Source organism: Populus alba, chromosome 6, assembly GCF_005239225.2.
Source record: "Populus alba chromosome 6, ASM523922v2, whole genome shotgun sequence".
In the NCBI taxonomy this organism is placed as follows: domain Eukaryota; kingdom Viridiplantae; phylum Streptophyta; class Magnoliopsida; order Malpighiales; family Salicaceae; genus Populus; species Populus alba.
The window spans coordinates 25196751-25214715 of record NC_133289.1 but is presented as its reverse complement, the minus strand read 5'-3'; the positions used below and the strand labels follow the sequence as shown (position 1 = coordinate 25214715).

Here is a 17965-nt window from a genome sequence, read left to right as displayed (position 1 = left end):
GCGTGGATGATAAATTGTTTTGGTTTGCTCCCCATATTATCATTCATGATTCCAATTTTAGAGAGCCGGAATTTACGAGCGGAGATGTAAATTGTTTTGTAGGTTCCGACCAAACGGAGCAGTTAGTTTCAATGTCTATGAATTTCGTGGCAGAAAAAAAGATGATCTTCTGCAGGACCCTTTGTAAAGCAGAATTATTAGCTTGTAAAAAACATCATTTTTAGTGTTTTTTTTTAGCGAAAAGCAAGTACTGTAGTTCACCGTTTCCAAATGGGCACTGTGTAATAGTAATTGAATATCATGGAGGAAATTTGATTTATTGAATCAATCCCAAACAAAGTTACAATATGAATTAATGGCACTTAAAGCATTCGAGGATCAAATATCCTTGCAGTGACCCAAACTAAAGAAACAAAAGTAGAAAGAAGCTCGACCAGTTGGTTTCTGAGCTCTCATTGTCCATAACTGAGCAACCATAGCTTTGTGTTCCATTCCCAATTGTTATCATTATTACCAAGTGCATCTACTCGGAAATGCCACGATTCAAACTGAATCCCAAGCCAATCGCAGTTTAGACAGACATAGCTTAAGCAAAGCCATTGTCTAAATCACACCACCACCACCACTGCTGCTGCTGCTGATAGAAGTAGTTGTAGTCATACATTCTTCAATTACCTCTGCAACTCCTATTGCGTCTTCTTGTTACATGCATATATGGGACTAACACAGCATCCTTTTAAGCCCACCAAGAAATTAACAATGCTAGTAGAGATGGAGGGATTCAGGAATGAAGAGTAAGAGATGGAGGACTACATTAAGCATGCAAAACATCAAAATGTGATAATGGGCTTAGCTCAACAATAATGGCCCATCTTGTTAACACCTTCAAAACATATCCAGCTACCTTGTCCTTCTTCATCTTCTCCCCCTCTATCTGCTTGTTTGCTAGAAAATCAGATGGCTATAATCTCAGCTTGTGCTTCAACCAGTTGCTACACTCCTCCTCCCTCAGGTTGGTTGGTTTTCCACATTTAGGAAAGATTACTTTTTGTTAATTACTTAGCATCAATCATTGATCTTTCTCTTAATCTCTGTATTCGCAGGAGGAGAAGGTAGACTGTGTAAGTACACTGGTCAGTCGGTGGTAAACTATTCCATTCCATCTCCCTCCTCATCTGGGTTTCTTTCTCTGGTTGTTTGTATTGACTTACCGAGTTCAAATTCTCTGTTTTTTGGTTGCAGAGAGCGTTACCTATAAGAATTATAACAGTGGGCAAAAAGAGATCAGCTGGGGTACAATTATTAGTGGAAGAATACACTAACAAGCTCAAAAACTATTGCTCTCTTCATGATCTTCCTATTCGGTCCAACCCCAGAAATGCTCGGTCAGTGTTTGCTCTCTACTCCCTTCAATTTGCTATCTTTTTATATAATTTCACTTCAGTTGGTTATGCTTTGCATTTTTCAATTTTTTTTCTACATGTTGTTGCTGTGTTTTAGTGATGAGAGGGCTCAGGTTGATGATGAAGACAAGGCAGTCATGAACCTTATCAGGTCTGATGATTGGGTACACTCTTTCTGTCTGTCTGACTGTCTCGAACAACATTATTATACAGGAAACCTTAATTTCCATTTCTTGTTTAGGTTTTGAAGTTAGTTTGCGTTTTGATTATTTCCAAACTAAATGTGCTTAAAACAATTGATTGTAGGAGACATTGATTTACTTGTAGGTTGTCCTGTTGGATGAGCGTGGACGGGACATTGGGTCCGAGCAGATGGCTGAATTGATCGGGGATGCAGGGAACACGGTGTGAACTGCTTTCCATCTACTATTTAGGGTTCATCTTAATTTCTTTTTATATTAGTTCGTATAATTTGAAACAGAATCTGGACGACTTTTACTCATTGATCAACGTTTTCTTATTGTTTCTAATAATAGGGAGCTTCTAGGTTATCATTCTGCATTGGTGGACCGTATGGTCATGGGCAACAAATACGAAAGCGTGCTAACATATCGATTAGATTGTCCTCCATGGTTTTGAATCATCAGATTGCGTTGCTTGTGCTTGTTGAACAACTCTATAGGTAAGCACTTGTTAATATTGGATTCACATTGCATTCCATACATGGTAATATAGTTGCTGGCTCCAAGTTACCCAACTAATGTGCAAGTTCATTAATCATGTTATATTGAGTACTTTGTGAGCATACTGAATATCAATGGTGTGTACGGACACGTTAATAAGATCATTAGATGCCAATAGGTAAAATTTTCTTCTTGGAATATTGTTTGTTGCAGGTTGTATGCCTTCTCCTCAAGGAATACTAGACCTAAATCATTGTCACCTCTACTTCTGGAACCTAGTTTCGATATTAGCGAGCAGAAAACAAAAGATAATTAACATGTTTGATGGCTTTCATATTTTAGCATCTCAGAGGATACCTTGATACGACATACTATAACACAAAGCCGAAACTGCAAACATGCTCTTCTTAGCAATTTCAGTTGATCATATGATCATTAGGGCTTAGGAAAGATCCAAAGAGGATATCTTTTTGTTTTTAGCCTTCTGCAATGCAGATTGCTGTATGAATAAACAATTTAAGATATTGTCTTCATAATACTCACACCAAACTTGGTTGATTTGAGACATGGTTTATTATAGGTGGATAGGTGGTCATGCTACTCTTTAAGACATTTTAAATCGGTTGTCTGTCATAAGTTCTCATCACTAATTTATATGCTTAGCTATTTTAAATTTTAGTTACATTCTTCATTCAAGAGCACTACCAGGAACTTATTTATTTTATTTGCAGGTCATGGACGATTCTGAAGGGGCAAAATTACCATCATTAACCCTTATGGTTGTGATCTTGAATCGTGCCATAGTACTGATACAGGTATTAGACTAGTCATGCCCTGCAGATTCCGTTGTCAGCAGCAACCTGTTGGCTGAGTTGATGTATTATGTTGATAGCTTCATTTTCTCAGGTAATAGAAATCATTATAGAAAGGTTGTGCTTGAAATCCAGGACTGAAACTAGATTGAGCTTAATCCCGATGGATCTTCGAAGCCACCTTAAAAATTCATGTTGGTTCAACTCTCAATCCCAACTGCTGATTAATTTCTACTTTTTTCTATAAGAGCATTAACTGGTGATGTCATGTAATCTGACAAGGGCATTTTAACATGCTATTCTTCTTGATGGATCATATGCTCAGGGCACAAATGTGTGAACATTCTAATAGATGAATCAAGCTATAACTTGCTTGCTTGTGATCTTGCAGCAATTGGAAAGCATATGCCAATATGAGCGATGCGTTTTAATTAGTTAACCCCAAGCTCTACTGTAGCAGCTCCCTCCTGAATTGTAAATCATGTCTTAAAGTCCAGTTCAATGAGCCACTCTCTACTTCTGGTTGCCAGGGCTGAAAAGGGATTCTTAATGCGCAGGACGGCAAGCTTTTAGTTTTATTTAGATAGGCATTGCCGTATGAATCATTTTGATTGCCAAAACTCAAGCTTTATAGCTCAACAAGTTTAGAGCGTTAAACCAGATGAGGCACTGATGCAGTCTAGGGTTGATGAGAGAGTAGGGATTTGCTTGCACTTCTAGTAGGCAGGGTTCCTGGCTTAAATAATAATAATAATAAAAAACAGTACTCAACTAATCAATTATTTTTAATGACATTGCCGAAACGTTTCACGAAAACTAAAGACTAATTTTAATGACACCGCCGGAAGAGGGCTATCGTCGGTATTGGTCACAAAATACCAGCTTGCCTCCTTTCAGACATAGCCCTTGCTCCCCAACTGAATTAACTACTTTCCCATAACTATACCTTAGAGGCATCCTACCCAAAACCTTGTGAAACTCCCTTAGACAATCCCCTCTCCTCTTCCTATGCTCCCTTCTCCTGCTACTCAGCCCCACCTCCCTTACCCTGCGCCCCTCCCCATCTTTCAATCCCCTCCCTCCATCACCATCATTCCTTGCATCTCCCCAATCCCTCACCCTCTCTGCCCCCACCAGAATGGGCCCTGCTTTTACCTCATCAGCCACCACAAAATTCATCAAGATATCCTCGCAATTCTTCATCCTATCAACGGTCCTCCTCACTTCACTCATCTGGGCCCCACCTCCACAGCTATATCTCCACAGATACTCCCTCTTCAACATCATAAACTTCGTGAGCACTATAGAGTACTTATCGCCATGGACAGTATAAATCCACTGCTTTGCCCCCAAGTCCATATCATGCGACCTCACGAACAACCCAATCAAGCGGTCGGGATTCAGCCTCCAAACCTTGAAAGCAAACTCAAAAGACCTAGCATCAACCTCCACGTCATCATCACAGATCAATACTGCGTGGGTCCCTATCGAAAACCTGGGGAGAAAACGGTCGTTTAAACTGTTAGATCGTTGGCGAACGAGGGAGATGGGAGCTGGACCAAAGGAGGAGAGGGAGAGGTTGTGGGCCAAGCGGGCCAGTGTTTGAGCTGACGTTGAAGGGTTTCCCCAGAGAACCAGCACAGAAGATACCAGAGGGGAAGAGGTGTAGGCGGAGGCAAGTGACCGGAGGAGAGGGATTCGGGACTCAGAGTAGCCGTTCATCAGAACGGTGATTTGATCAGAACGGAGAGCTCGTGGGTCCCTCTGGTTTGCGGGGTCACATGGGTTTGAAGAAGAGAGAGAGATCAAGGCCAGAGGCCATAGAACCAGTAAGGCAAGATAGGGATTCTTCTGCATGTTGTGGGAGCGAGCGAGGTGGTTTTTGGCTTAGGCTGGGCAAATTATTTACTGGGAAGGTGGCGGTTTTGTAATTAGAGGAATTATTTAATTAAAATTGTAAATATGTAGTTATTTATTTATCGGGAAGTCTGGTTCAGTCCTTTTCTTTTCTTTTCTTTTTAGGATAAACTATATCTTAGCTCCTTTAAAAATTGAAACGTTCCATTTCGGCTCCCTTATTTAAAAACATGTTTCAATATTATCCTTGCATCTCTTAAACCTGCCATGCTCACCATCATTGGACTATGGTGATGTCGTCGGATCCATGTTTTTTGAAAGGGTCTCGAGCACTAGAAGAGAAGGAATGACAAGCACTGCTTCCTCGTGGATTCGTGTGGATTAAGCATATCATTGTTCATGTGATTAACATATATCACTCATGAATTTGTAATTAAATTTTGATTTATATGATAAAGTTTGTATTTTACATATATAATCTATATGATTAATACATTACTCCCACGATTTCCATTATGATAGTTGTATCTGTTTTAAATGCTTCTTATTTCTCATCATCAACATGTATTTATTTCACTAAATAGCTAGTAAAATTTAATATATATTCTGTTTTTTTTATGAATTTTTGTATTGGTATTGTATTGGAATATTTACGGGATATGTTTTAAAATCCTATAAGAAGTGACATTGCCTAATTATAGGTTTTGCTTAAGCATTAAAAAGCAAAAAGGATTGAAGTGAAAGATTATTCGAATAATAAGGACTAAGATTAAACTCACCCTTTTGCTTATCTCTGCCCGATGATAACAAGAAGTGCGTGTGGAGATAGAGAATTCTTGGGGGAAAAAAAAGAAAAAGAAAATCGGAAATGTTAACTGTAACTGTAGCTCCTGCGAAAATCAGTTACTTGAGGTCGTTGCCACCATGGCCGTCGAATACGACGACACCTCGTTTCTTGAAGACTGTAAACTGCAGCCCTCCTCTCCAGCAGCAAGTCCAAGAAGAACAGCAGCAGGTGTTTGGTCTTTATTGATGTTTTGTTAATAAATATCTTCTAAATTTACTTAGTTTTGTTATAATCTTACGTTGGTGCAGTTGTAATGAAGGTTGCTTCAGGAATAATGTGTGAACCTTGTAATGGAAAAGGATGGATTCTTTGTGACTTCTGTAAAGGGCTAAAGACCAATGTTAAAGCTGATAACAAGAGACTTTACCGTCGTTGCCCTTCTTGCAGGGCAGTAAGTAACACCTTCTTGCCCTTTTCTTGAATTTTAATTTGGATTGTGAAGGTTAAGTGTTTGATTATAAGAATTAATGGTGGGTGGGTACTGCAGATTGGATATGTGCTGTGTTCAAAGTGCAAAGTTTTCAAGTGTGTAACTTTCCCAAATTATAATGATGGCGAAGACCTTTTGCTTTGAGCTTAGCTAGCATGATGGCATAATCAAGGAATTGAAATATTCATGACTGAACTAGTTATTCTCACTTTAAACACCTTGATTGTTGTGAGGAGCTTATGATCTCCAGGTTACTGTCTTCTCCTTCTGTATGATTTTTTTTTCCCTTCGCGAAAGATTTTCGTCAAGAGGGTACTTTGTAATGTTCATATCAAGAGTAATGCAATTGGTTGATTGAATGGCTATTTGTTGAGCAAGTAATGGATAGCGTTTCCTCCTTTCATGAAACTGGGTTGTTAATTGCTGGGATGGCCAAGCTTGTTCATCATTTCTTTTTATGAGGTCTGTGAATGCAGATAGCTATCTCGGCCATTGCCGGGATAGAGGACTTATTTTGGATAATGGATGCATAATCTTCCATGATAAAACTTGTTGCTAAATTTAGTTTCTGAATCGAAGTTAGTCTTGCATTTGAAATTGACATCTCAAGTTTCCTCTCAGAGATCCTTCCAATCAATGAGGCTGAGTGTAAGCGTAAGCTCATCTGTTAGCTCTTCGAGCTTTCTCCGCCAGACACACTAGAGAAGGGGAGAAGTATGCCGGAAAATGCTGATTTCTGCTTATCTTAATTAAGGTTTTTCATTATTCAATTGAACAACTGGATGTGAAGATTGTTTGCTGTCTTCTTACGTTATTGAATCAAATTTATAATGATCCAAGGACAAGCAAAAAGAAAAGAGGTAGAGTGCAAAAGGTTATGCTTTGATTCTCCTCTAAGCTCAAGAGAACCTAAAATGCGTGGGTCGGCTAGGAGGGATTAGTTAATTTTCATCATGTAGTACTGGGTCTCCTGACTTGGTTCACTTCATATTCCTTGCCAAACCTAAAAAGAGAACAAGCTCTGCAACTCCGAAGTTATGTTGGCTAATCCTGTGTTAGCACTCGAATCTTATGGATCTCTGTTACACAATGGATCATCGTTTCTTTTGATTCTGTTTCTATTTACATCACATGTTAAGATTGTTGTTAATGCATGAGTCTCTCTTGCTAGGCCATAATTCTGTGTCACTACATCAAGTGTCATGCTAAGCCATATCAATCAACTCATTAATTCTTCTGCGTGCTTCTGCTAATATACAGGTTTATATAAATATTAGCTTATACAAGTTTCAATCTCATATAGTTTTGGCTTCAGCAAGGAAATGTTAGAAAATAATCATAAAAGTTTCTTTGACAATTTCAATTCTTGTTTTCCTGTTAAAATTAAAAGAAGTGTTAGGCTAATCTCAGTCAGTGGCCAGTTAAAGACTTTTAAACATGACCTTCAGTGAGTGTCATGTGGGACTCCTCTTTTAATGGATCTTAGAATGGCCTTGCTGTTCTTGGACTCATGTGTGCACATTGAGATTTAAAAAAGGATTTGATGCATCACTATGATCATGTGCTTGTACTAGAAGCAAGAAATAAATGGGTGCATGTGGTGGATTCAGTGAAAAGGGGCTGGGATCACTGTATTATAGTTTTCAGTTTAGCTTGACTTGATGCAAATTGCTCTGGTTTACTGTAATAATCTCTCTAATGACAGATATCTTTGTAAGAAATATTGCTTTAATCCAAAGGTATCCATTTTGTTGATAGGAAGGGCAAAACAGTGAGTGTAGCGATGAATAAGAAAATACAGCTACAATGAATCTCCCATTACTTTTATTATATTTGTTATATGGTCAATTACAGATGCTGGTGATTTGAACTTCGAAACTCTTTTGGAGTTGTCAATGGTGTACTGACAGAGGTCTGGTGGGGTGTCGCCATCTGGGATTAACTGCTTAGGGCATTTGGATCTATTCCTCGATCGTCACCTGCGGGTTTTGGTCATGAACCTGCTGGATTCAATCCTCATACGCTTTAATGTCGCCGCCGCCGCCGCCACCATCAACAGGCACAAACACAAAAGTAGAAGATCACGCACAAATACATTTAAGTTCAATAACATGCATTCAAAGTTCTTTATGTTCTTTCATTGATTCTCAAAATGTTTTCTTACAATTCAAAGCAACTTATTAAATCACTAGATCTCTCTTACATGGCCTCATCCAACTATAACAAAAACGTGAAATGAGGTTAAGAAGGATGACAGCAACAAAAAAACCTATCTGCACATTGGACTTTGAGGATGGTGAGATGGAGTTTGCTGGCTTTTCGATGAGCAATACACCGCGATATTATCAACATCAAGCCTGCATTCTTGCGTGAAGAACAGGTCTTTCTTTTCCTCCACCAGTTTCAGGATACTCTCAAAGACGGCGACTTCACAAGGAATCCTTAAGACACCTGCCTGTTGAAACCCAAATTCCTCTTCTGCTTCTCTTAATAAGATGAGGAATGCAGGGTGGCTCAAATACTCTGTTGGGATTATGAATCTCTTTTGCTCTTCTCCAACGCCGACGGCCAGGTAGCCCTTTGGGACGGCATTGCTGGAGGTTTCCTTGGCAGAGTTCTCTGATATAGAGAGTGTTCTCTTGAGAAACTTCATGCTCTTACTGCTGGTGGTGGTAGAAGCTGCAGTGGTTTTTGATGAACTTGCAAGCTTCCTCCACTTCTTCAGGATCTGTTGAAGCCTAACAATGTCTCTAATCTTGTTAGACTTCTTGGAATCCATGGCTTCTTCCTGGAGAAATAGGTTTTGTTAGCTAGCTTTTTTCTGGACAGCTTGCTATTGTCAACTCGTGGTGGGACTTTGAACTTATAGGAGTTGAAGCCCTCCTCGGGAATTCTGAACTTTATTTTACTCGATTTTCATTTTCAAACAACCAGAAGAGAACCCATTAAATTAAGAAATAAAAAGATTGGTTGAGGAAGGTAAGGGTCCTAGCTAGTACTAGTACTTCTGAGGTAGCTAGCTAGGGTTTGTTTTTTTCTCTCTCGATTTCATGCCTCCCTCCCTCCCTCCATGGGGGGTCAATGTATTTAAAAGAGCAAGCACCTCGACTGAGATGATGCTCACATGAATTAATAAAAAAAAAGGGTTTAATCTGAGGGAGTTCTTCAGTGGTCAAAACCAGTGACTCCTCAAGTAGTTTCCAACGCAAACTAACCCAAGAGTGAAGGCACCTCGTACAACTCAACTGTACTGCTCAATTTATTACTTTAATAATTAACTGTCTTGATGGCCCTGTGAGCAAGGTGTTTAGAACTCCAAGAGAACCCCATGTGAAGCTAAGGTGGTGGTGGTGGCCTTTCACAGCCACCTGGGAGGGAGGAGGCTTTGACGTTCAGGCCGCTTTTACCTCTCCATTATTGCATTGCATTGGTGGGATAACTTTTTCAGTTTAAAATCAGACTTGAGAAATGCTATATTTTATATATATAAAAAATTAATCAATTTATATATATATATATATATAATATATATATGTGTAATTGACCGTGTAAAATTAAAGAATATATTTATTATTAAATATTTTTCAAAATTATAATCAGAAGCAAAATACAATTTTAACCATAACACACCATACCATGTTCGTATTCATCACTAACTCTTAAATGTATATCTAAATCCATATCATGTTAATGATTTTATTAAACTTTAGGTTATATAATGCTCTAAGTTCGAATGGTTAATATTGTGTTTTATTTTTAAAAATTAGATAAAAAAGTAATTAATTTTTGATTAATGTATAAATTAGATTAAAAATATAGTTAATTGTCTAGTTATAAAATTGAGCTACAAGTTAATTTTATGATTTGTCAATTTAATCTAGAGAAAAAAAATTCAATTTTTTATTTAAAAAATCTTAAGTTAATTTTGATGAACTCACTTAACCTGTATCTTGAACCTTGAGCTAAATCAATAATTTTATCAAATTTTATAACCATAGTTAATTATGAAAAATAATATCCACACCAAATATTATGCATTGATCCAATTTGACTAATGAGAAGCAAGATTTTCATATTCTTTTAATTACAAGTGTTGAAGATTGATGGAATAAGTTTGTTTTGATAATTATAAAACGGAAATGAAAAAAAAAAAATAGTAATAAATTAATCTATTCTTTTTTTTAATCATTTCTTAAGCTCCTTTCTCCTTCTTAATCATTGGCTTAATACTTAAATGGAAGCGTAACGTGACCCGCACTTCATTTCCATTGATTAGTACAGAAAACTTTCGAACATGGATTAGAATGAAAAATAAATAAATAAATAGCATCGATGCATGTGTCATCATCATCTGACCTTTGAATCTTAAAAGACGTGCTTTTATTTATTTATTTAATCATTGCTAAAAACAATTTTATTAAGAATATTATTTTAATATATTTTTAATTAAAAAAACTCTTAAAAATATTATTAACTACATTAATGAACACACACGATGTAAGATATCAAGATTATCATTTGCAAACGAAGATGTTACTCCATCGTTTTTCTTTTTTATACAAATTAACATATTTAAGCTCAGATTGGAAAGTCAGATTTTTTTTATAGATCTCACAAACTTATAAGAAAATGATTTATTTTTAATTAGATTGAAGAAGTAATTTTAATTTAATCTTGTAAATATCCAAAAATAAACAATAATATTGGCCATGAAACAAAATTAAACTCTAATTGATCCAAATCTCTCAACAAACAAAGCAAGGACCTCCAAGCTGCTGAGATCTGTAATCTAGCTCAAAATCCGATCGGATTATTATCTCAGGTTGGCATGAAGAACATACAATTCATGGCAAGAACAAATCATAAGAAAAACAAAATATGGCAAGATCGTTAACTTCAAGTGGGATTAGTCGAGGTGCGCGCAAAGCTGACCCGGATTAAACTAAAAAAAAAAACAAAATATGGGCAAGAATCAAATCCTATGGTGATATATCAGAGCAAAATTCTTGTCCATACCACACAAAAATTAGAGAATAAACAGCCTTCCCTTAATCCTATAAACCATAATTACTAAACTTGATTGGATCAACTTATAAGTTGTTCAAGATTAACTTGATAAATTCATGAATTGATTCTTAAACTAGACTAGGTTTAATAACGTAACTGTAAGCCAATCATTGATTTTGTCGGGAAGAAAAGAAATAAAATCAATCTAAAAAAAAAAAAAAAGGAGAAAGTCAAAAAGAAATAATGGAAACCAAACTCTCTGAGTGCTGCCAACTTTGGATTTCAATAGGGAGTAAGGACACACATTCAATTAGACAGCTAATTACCAAACTTATTTTTAATTTCAATCTCTCTGCTGTCTCAATAATTCAAAGCTCTTTCCATGATAGGTGCACCCATCGGAGAAACCCTAATTCCTTTAATACTTGTCAATTAGATGTACCAATTCTTAGTAAAATACTTGATTTGATATTAAATGAAGACCACACCAATTAATCATTGGGGAACCTAACAATTTATTTTAGGTACAAAATATTATTTATTAAATTAATTGGGAATTGGATGTGCTATAAAGCAATTAATTAGTTGACCCCAATAATAAATTAATTTTATGTAACTGTCTTTATATTGAAAAGAAAAGTTAGCTCTCCACATGTGAGCCACCGCCACAGCATCCTTCCATTGATGGCCAGAATTAATTATTACGTTTGAATTAATTTTTACATTAATTAATTTATTTGAAATTCTTGCATGGTTTCCGCAGGGATGGTGATAACTATCTACAAATTAAATTTTTACTGTATTTATATCTTATTTATTATCCGTAAGATAAAAAATTTAAAAATCTATATCCTATCCATTATATTTCCATTATTCAATAATATATATGTATATATATAAAATAATAATCCAAAAACTCTACTCATGCAGGTCGAATTCGGTATTTATGGTATATGGATGTCTGGGACCAGGAGTTAGCCCACAAGTGAGCTAAAACCCAACTAGGTTGGCAAGTGAACCAAGACATGCAAGTGGGCAAATTAGCCCAGAGCCCGAGCTAGGCTGGCCTCGGGAAAACCACTCGGTTTTGCTGGAAGGCCCAATTCATAAAATTACTAACCTATAGTTTTGAGATAGCTAAAATATTAGTCATAAAGGTATGAAAAATAAAAAGAATTGAATCCATCATTTCTTTTGAATAAGCAACATGTATCTTTTATGGATTCTCAAAGAAGGAAAAAACATGTGTCGTTTATGGTAATTTACTCACGAAATTAATGTTCAAGAATTACAGCGCAATTTCGAATATTTAATAGATATATCAAGGAAATTATTTAAATATTAGCAACATTACCAGTAGTTAACCCGTGAGTGTGTGTTGTGCATTCGGTTGTGAACGAGAGCATGCTTGCTTTTATGAATCATCAAGTAGTTCGATGCTATGCCATCGAGAGTACACTAATAATTAATGGCTCTACAAGTTGTCGTCCCATATTAGACACAGCATGCATATACATGTTGGTTGGTGCGCGCGTGTGTATATATATATGCGTGTGTGTACCGATTAAAATATTCCACGGGTAAATTGCAGTGAATTTTATCGATACCAATATTTTCTTAATATATATTAAGAGAATTACAGTGAAAAAAATATTATTAAAACAAAGTCAAAAAATACAATGAGGTATCATTTATATCAGAGGAATTACCGACAAGATAAACTCCGTTGGTAAAATCATTGATAAATTGTTAATACTATTCATGTCAATTACAAAGGAAATTATCAACGGAAAATTCCGTTTGTATTTTCTAAAGAGCTTTGGAACTATTCACTTTTCAATTATACTGTTAATTATTGTTCTTTACGGATAAAATTACTGACGGATTGAAAAGTCGTCGGTGTTATTTAACAGGTTTCTAAAAATTTTTAATTAAATATTACAGACGGATTGAAAAGTCGTCAGTGATATTTAACGATTTCTGAAATTTTTTGATTAAATTGAAAATTTAAAATAAATATTAAAGATGGAATCACTAACAAAATGAATTAAAAATATTAATATTTAATTATTCATTGGTAAAAACGCTCCAATAAAAAGTATAGAATCCCTCATTTCACAACAGACAGACCTCCTTTCTTTTTCTTCTTATTCTTCCCCCCTTTATGTAAAAAACATCAACATCCTTTTTTTCTCTTCTCTTTTTTTCTCAACTCTTTTTTTTTTTTTTTTTTTTTTTTTTCTGTTCATGCTTGGGTATATTTTCTTCTTCTTTTTTTGTCTCTCTTCTCAGTTTTTTTTTAATTAATATATTTTATAATTTTTTTTTCTCTTCTCAATTTCATTTGCAATTAGATTAAGGTAAGTTTTTTTTATTATTATATTTTGTTATTTTATTTTATTTTAAAATCTTAAAATCCCAAAAAAGATGAAGCTTTGGGCTAGCTCTCTAAATCTGCAGTGTCCATATTAATTACGATTTCTTAAACAAAACTTTCTCGATGCATTAAGATTTGTGAACTTTAGCCAGCTTAAATCTATTTGCATGATAAATTGATAGTAAAAGTCTTCAAGTTTGTGTTACTTTGATTGAAAAAGCAAATATAAAAGTATAAATTAAATAAATTATCCATGTTATAATTATAAAATGACTTTTTATATTTTAAAAATAAAAAAGAATATAAAAAACATATCTCTTGTCTTGTGTTTTCACTATATATCTTCTATTAAATATTCCAATGGACTGCAACATGCAACAATATTGGTCTAGCTAGTGTTTGTCCCATGGCAGGCAGGCATGCATGCACCAGCTAGTCACCAATGGCGATCGATCGATAATGGTTAATCTGTCCAATAATTAATTAATAATATTGTCAAGTGAATTTTTTATGTTTCATGAAAATATAAAGGTCGACGACCTGCAATAACTCTTTTGATTTGGTGCAAAATGAGATGTAATAAATAAAATTAATGGTCCTATGTGGATCTCCATCTGCCCTAACAATTGGTGGTCGATCGCCCACTAATTCTAAGGCACCCACCCTGATCTCCATTACCTAATTACCACTGACGGGACACACTAGCTACTAGCTACCCACCACTTTCCTTCTACCTACCTTTATTACAACATCTGCCTGCTCCTTCAACTCCCACTTAATCGACTCTCAAAATTACAAGATGCAAAATTTGCTCTACTTAATTTGTAGGCATTTCTTTCTCTTCTTTTTTCTTTTTTTCTTTTTTTCTTTTTATAATAGGAATGGAAGAAATATTATTAAGATGATCTATATACATTCAAATCTATATACATAAATTTAAACAAAATAATCCTATGGTTTATTCTAAAATTCCATCTCTACCTCTAAAGACATTCAAATCTATACACATAAATTTAGCTTAAAAAAATCCTCAACCATAGTGAATGATTAATTCAGTGAATAAATCCTAATAAATTAATACTTACAAGTACTGTCTGGCATAACCCATCGAATACCTAACCAATTTGTAGGTATTTCTTGTTTGTGAATATATAATAAAGTATTGTTGGGGAGTTGGACTATGTGCACTAACTTGAGCTTCTTTAATAATGGCGTGTCCATTTTGTTATTAAAAAAAAAAAAGCATTAATGTCTTTGCCTCATTAATTGGTCAAGTGTGAGTACTTCTTGATGGGATTTAATCCAATAAACCCATACATCAAATTATTTAATGTGATTAGCATATGATAAGATATATCTTAGTTTTTACAGATTATCCATATAAATATCTTAGTTTTTTTTTTTTTAATTTCCTTACAAAACAGAAGCTAGAAAAGAACGAGAAGGGAGGAAGTGCAGAGGAAAATCAATGCCAACTAATATTTATGTTATTTACACAGATAAAACTATGAATTTGAATTTAACTATGATTTTTCCATATCCGATGTTGTTAAGAACAATATACGAGTATGGAACTTTATTTTTTAGAATAAGGTTAAATTAAGCACTCCCTTGAATTTACTTTTCTTATATATACTATACGTACATCTCATATGTGTGTGCACATTCTACTTCCATTATTTCCACAGATAGCTAGAAATGGACAAAACAATATCATTCATTTTTTTATTTAATCCACAGACCCAACCCATGCAAGAAGCTGTCGAAAATTAAAGCTTCACTAACGTAATTAAGATCAACATTAAACAAAGCATATATAGACATTGCTTACTTTTATTTATTTATATTATTATCTCTTTTGACGTTTTCTATGACAAACTATGGTTTTTCTTCAAAGTTTCTTCCACTATATGTAAGATGAGTACGTCGAGCAATTTATTTATTTATACAACTTATATTGAGACCGTGGAAATATATAGCACTAGATCATTACATGTGGGGTCTATCTGATTGTGGCGAATTAGTGGAGAAAAGAGAATAGCAAACTTAATTATAATATATGTTGTCATTGTTAAAAAAAATATTTGGTTAAAAAGATAAATATAAATATATAAATTAAATGTGTCACTCATATAATTTTGAAGCAAAACTTTAAACTTTCAAGATATAAGATACAAGAAAATATATGACTTCTGTCTCTATTGTTATTGTCGAAATAGTAACCAAATACTAATATTTTTCACATTAAATTAATTATTTCAGGTTTGATACAATAAGAGGCAATAAATTGCTGTTATTTAAAATAAAAAATCCTCACTGCGAATCCAATATTTAATTAGAAATGAAAGTAACAGTTTGATTAATATTTCCAATGTATTATGGAATGTGTTATATTATAGGAAATATTGTAATTTTTCTTATATAGATTTATTATGTGTGGTATATATGGTCTATATTATCATTTGTATGTTGCCCTTTTCATATATATGAAGACGATGATTGCCATATTATGTTAAGCCTACTATTTCATACAAAATACTATTATATTATTTTTTTTTAATTTGATATCAGAGCTTGGTTATCTTAACTGATTTATTTTTTCTTTTTTTTCTCTAAACAATCGATGGATCCTTCTATTATTGTTGCTGATCCCATAATCAATATCTATTATTCTTTTCCTGCTTCATCTTCCGCCGCCCACACTCTCCTCTATAGCTGCTACAGTCATGTTTGAATATGCCATAACAACAATTGCTAGTTTTTTGGCAATCAATATTCCTCTCTCCAATACATAACAAGTAATTAATTTCAAGCTTATGAACATAAACTATATCTATATTGACATATGCAAATGAAACCATATCTTATTGATCATGGTGGTTTTTCGTTTGTTAATGGCTTGTTCCATGTCCTTCTCCCCACATTATGTTGAGTGATGATCCTGCCACCTCTGTCACCTTCGGTTCAGGTGTTAATCAACTTTTCACTTATGGAAACAACAAGATCAACTAATCCTCAGTGCTCTCCTCTCATCTCTTTCCATGAAAGTCCTATATCTTGTGGTTGATTGTCTGACTTTTGCTAGTGTTTGGAGCACACTAGAACATGCCATTGCTTCTTTATCCAATTCTTGAATTATACAATTACATAGCTCTCTTCAAGAATTTTGCCAAAGTGATGTTACCGTCACATTTATTTGCAGAAAGCCAATGGTTTATTTGATGAATTAGCAGCAGCGGACCGACATATCTCTCTTAGTGATTTTAATTTATATGTTTTTCAAGGCCTTCGCAGTGAGTTATGTGATTTGGTTATAAGCCTATTGATCAAGGCCAAGCCTCTTCCCTACTCTGACCTTCATAGTTAACTTTTTACACATGAGTTCTCTTCAATCCACTTATACTACTGCACTATTGTTGCCTACTCCTACACCGCCTCTTGATGCTTTGGTTGCTCAACATGGTTTTTCTAACAATGTTTCCTCTCATAATTAGGGCAGAGGAAGGCATGGTTTCTAGAGGAATACAAACAACTCCTTTAACTAGCCAAGTAGTTAGAATTATCATGGCAACAATGATGGTTCTTGGCAGTAGAACCATAACTATGAGGGCAATTGACATCAACGGCCTAACCAGAATTTTTCACCAAATCGATGGCCTGCATTCACTTCAAATCTTCCTTCCCTTATTACCTTCCCAATATCAACTTTCTCAAACCCACGAACCTCCCCCACCTCCTCTTCAGTTCCCTTATCACAACCTGTATCTTTGTCTCTTGATCATTTTTTCAGGTTTAGGTTCTGTCGATCTAACCTTATCTTTGTTTGGCTCACTCATTGTTGCTGCATCTCTAGTCATGCCATTGCGCCCTTCTTCTCTACCCTATACCTCTGATCAATCTACGCCAGGTTTAAACCTTTTTGTTGATCTCTCCACCTACTCTCTTCCACAACAGACTCAGTCTATCATGTCTATTGTCCCTTTAGCACCCTGACAACATCATATCATCATGTGTTCATGATAGAACATATTTGCCAACATGAGTTTGGTTTCTGCCATTTCATTGTATTCATAATCATGGGTAACATCCTTTCTTGATCTTGAACCTCTTAATTTTAATAAAGTTGATCAGTTTCTGTGTTGGTATAATAAAATGAATATGAAATTGTTGCTTTACATGATGATGATACTTGGTCATTAGTCCCATTTGATCCATTTATGAATATGGTTGGTTGTCAGTGAGTATATAAAATTAAGCGACGAGCTAATGGTGGTATTGACTGCTACAAGGCTTGCTTGGTTGCACAATGATTCATTTAGCAAGAAGGAATTGATTACTCAGAAGAATTCAATCTTATGGTTAAATTGACTACTGTTCGGTTAATTCTCACAAAGATGTATCTAAAAGCTGACAGATTTGGCAACTTGATGTTTATAATACATTCCTTAATGGGTCACTCAGGGAGGTTGTTTATATGGAGCAACCCACGAGTTTTGTATACTTTACTTTACCTACTCATGTCTATTGCCTTTATAAGTCTCTTTGTGGC

The 17965-nt window shown here is 34.9% G+C and overlaps 4 protein-coding genes across 6 annotated transcripts; 2 read left to right on the top strand and 2 right to left on the bottom strand.

Annotated features, from left to right (window-relative positions):
- Positions 1-330: 330 nt before the first annotated feature.
- On the top strand, positions 331-4903 carry LOC118055727 (putative RNA methyltransferase At5g10620). Of its 2 annotated transcripts, XM_035067698.2 has the most exons (8): positions 331-1012; positions 1104-1144; positions 1243-1385; positions 1501-1567; positions 1731-1808; positions 1940-2085; positions 2818-2901; positions 2993-4903. In XM_035067698.2, the coding sequence occupies exons 1-7, from the start codon at positions 958-960 to the stop codon at positions 2855-2857; spliced, it is 570 nt and encodes a 189-aa protein (XP_034923589.1). In that variant the 5' UTR covers positions 331-957; the 3' UTR covers positions 2858-2901; positions 2993-4903. The 2 variants fall into 2 exon arrangements, with proteins under 2 accessions (XP_034923589.1, XP_034923588.1); XM_035067697.2 differs by having other exon boundaries at positions 338-1012; positions 2818-4903.
- LOC118055726 (glycosyltransferase family protein 64 C3) lies at positions 3647-4755 on the bottom strand. The gene has a single exon (XM_035067696.2). The coding sequence runs from the start codon at positions 4753-4755 to the stop codon at positions 3751-3753; it is 1005 nt and encodes a 334-aa protein (XP_034923587.1). The 3' UTR covers positions 3647-3750.
- Positions 4904-5562: 659 nt separating the features above from the next.
- On the top strand, positions 5563-6397 carry LOC118055728 (uncharacterized). Of its 2 annotated transcripts, none has more exons than XM_035067700.2 (3): positions 5563-5770; positions 5862-5993; positions 6090-6397. In XM_035067700.2, exons 1-3 carry the CDS (start codon positions 5624-5626, stop codon positions 6174-6176), a joined length of 366 nt encoding a protein of 121 aa, XP_034923591.1. In that variant the 5' UTR covers positions 5563-5623; the 3' UTR covers positions 6177-6397. The 2 variants fall into 2 exon arrangements, with proteins under 2 accessions (XP_034923591.1, XP_034923593.1); XM_035067702.2 differs by having other exon boundaries at positions 5851-5993.
- Positions 6398-8146: 1749 nt separating this feature from the next.
- LOC118055729 (auxin-responsive protein SAUR50-like) lies at positions 8147-9298 on the bottom strand. Its single transcript, XM_035067704.2, has one exon. It carries the CDS (start codon positions 8809-8811, stop codon positions 8302-8304), a length of 510 nt encoding a protein of 169 aa, XP_034923595.1. The 5' UTR covers positions 8812-9298; the 3' UTR covers positions 8147-8301.
- Positions 9299-17965: the final 8667 nt, after the last annotated feature.

Bases quoted from the DNA above. Each gene is read 5' to 3' on its own strand.
- LOC118055727 (XM_035067698.2), top strand. From the start codon at position 958: ATGGCTATAATCTCAGCTTGTGCTTCAACCAGTTGCTACACTCCTCCT. The intron at 1,013-1,103 runs GTTGGTTGGTTT...CTGTATTCGCAG, and splicing joins CTACACTCCTCCTCCCTCAG to GAGGAGAAGGTAGACTGTGT. The intron at 1,809-1,939 runs GTGTGAACTGCT...TTCTAATAATAG, and splicing joins TCGGGGATGCAGGGAACACG to GGAGCTTCTAGGTTATCATT.
- LOC118055726 (XM_035067696.2), bottom strand. From the start codon at position 4,755: ATGCAGAAGAATCCCTATCTTGCCTTACTGGTTCTATGGCCTCTGGCC.
- LOC118055728 (XM_035067700.2), top strand. From the start codon at position 5,624: ATGTTAACTGTAACTGTAGCTCCTGCGAAAATCAGTTACTTGAGGTCG. The intron at 5,771-5,861 runs GTGTTTGGTCTT...GTTGTAATGAAG, and splicing joins TCCAAGAAGAACAGCAGCAG to GTTGCTTCAGGAATAATGTG. The intron at 5,994-6,089 runs GTAAGTAACACC...TGGGTACTGCAG, and splicing joins GTTGCCCTTCTTGCAGGGCA to ATTGGATATGTGCTGTGTTC.
- LOC118055729 (XM_035067704.2), bottom strand. From the start codon at position 8,811: ATGGATTCCAAGAAGTCTAACAAGATTAGAGACATTGTTAGGCTTCAA.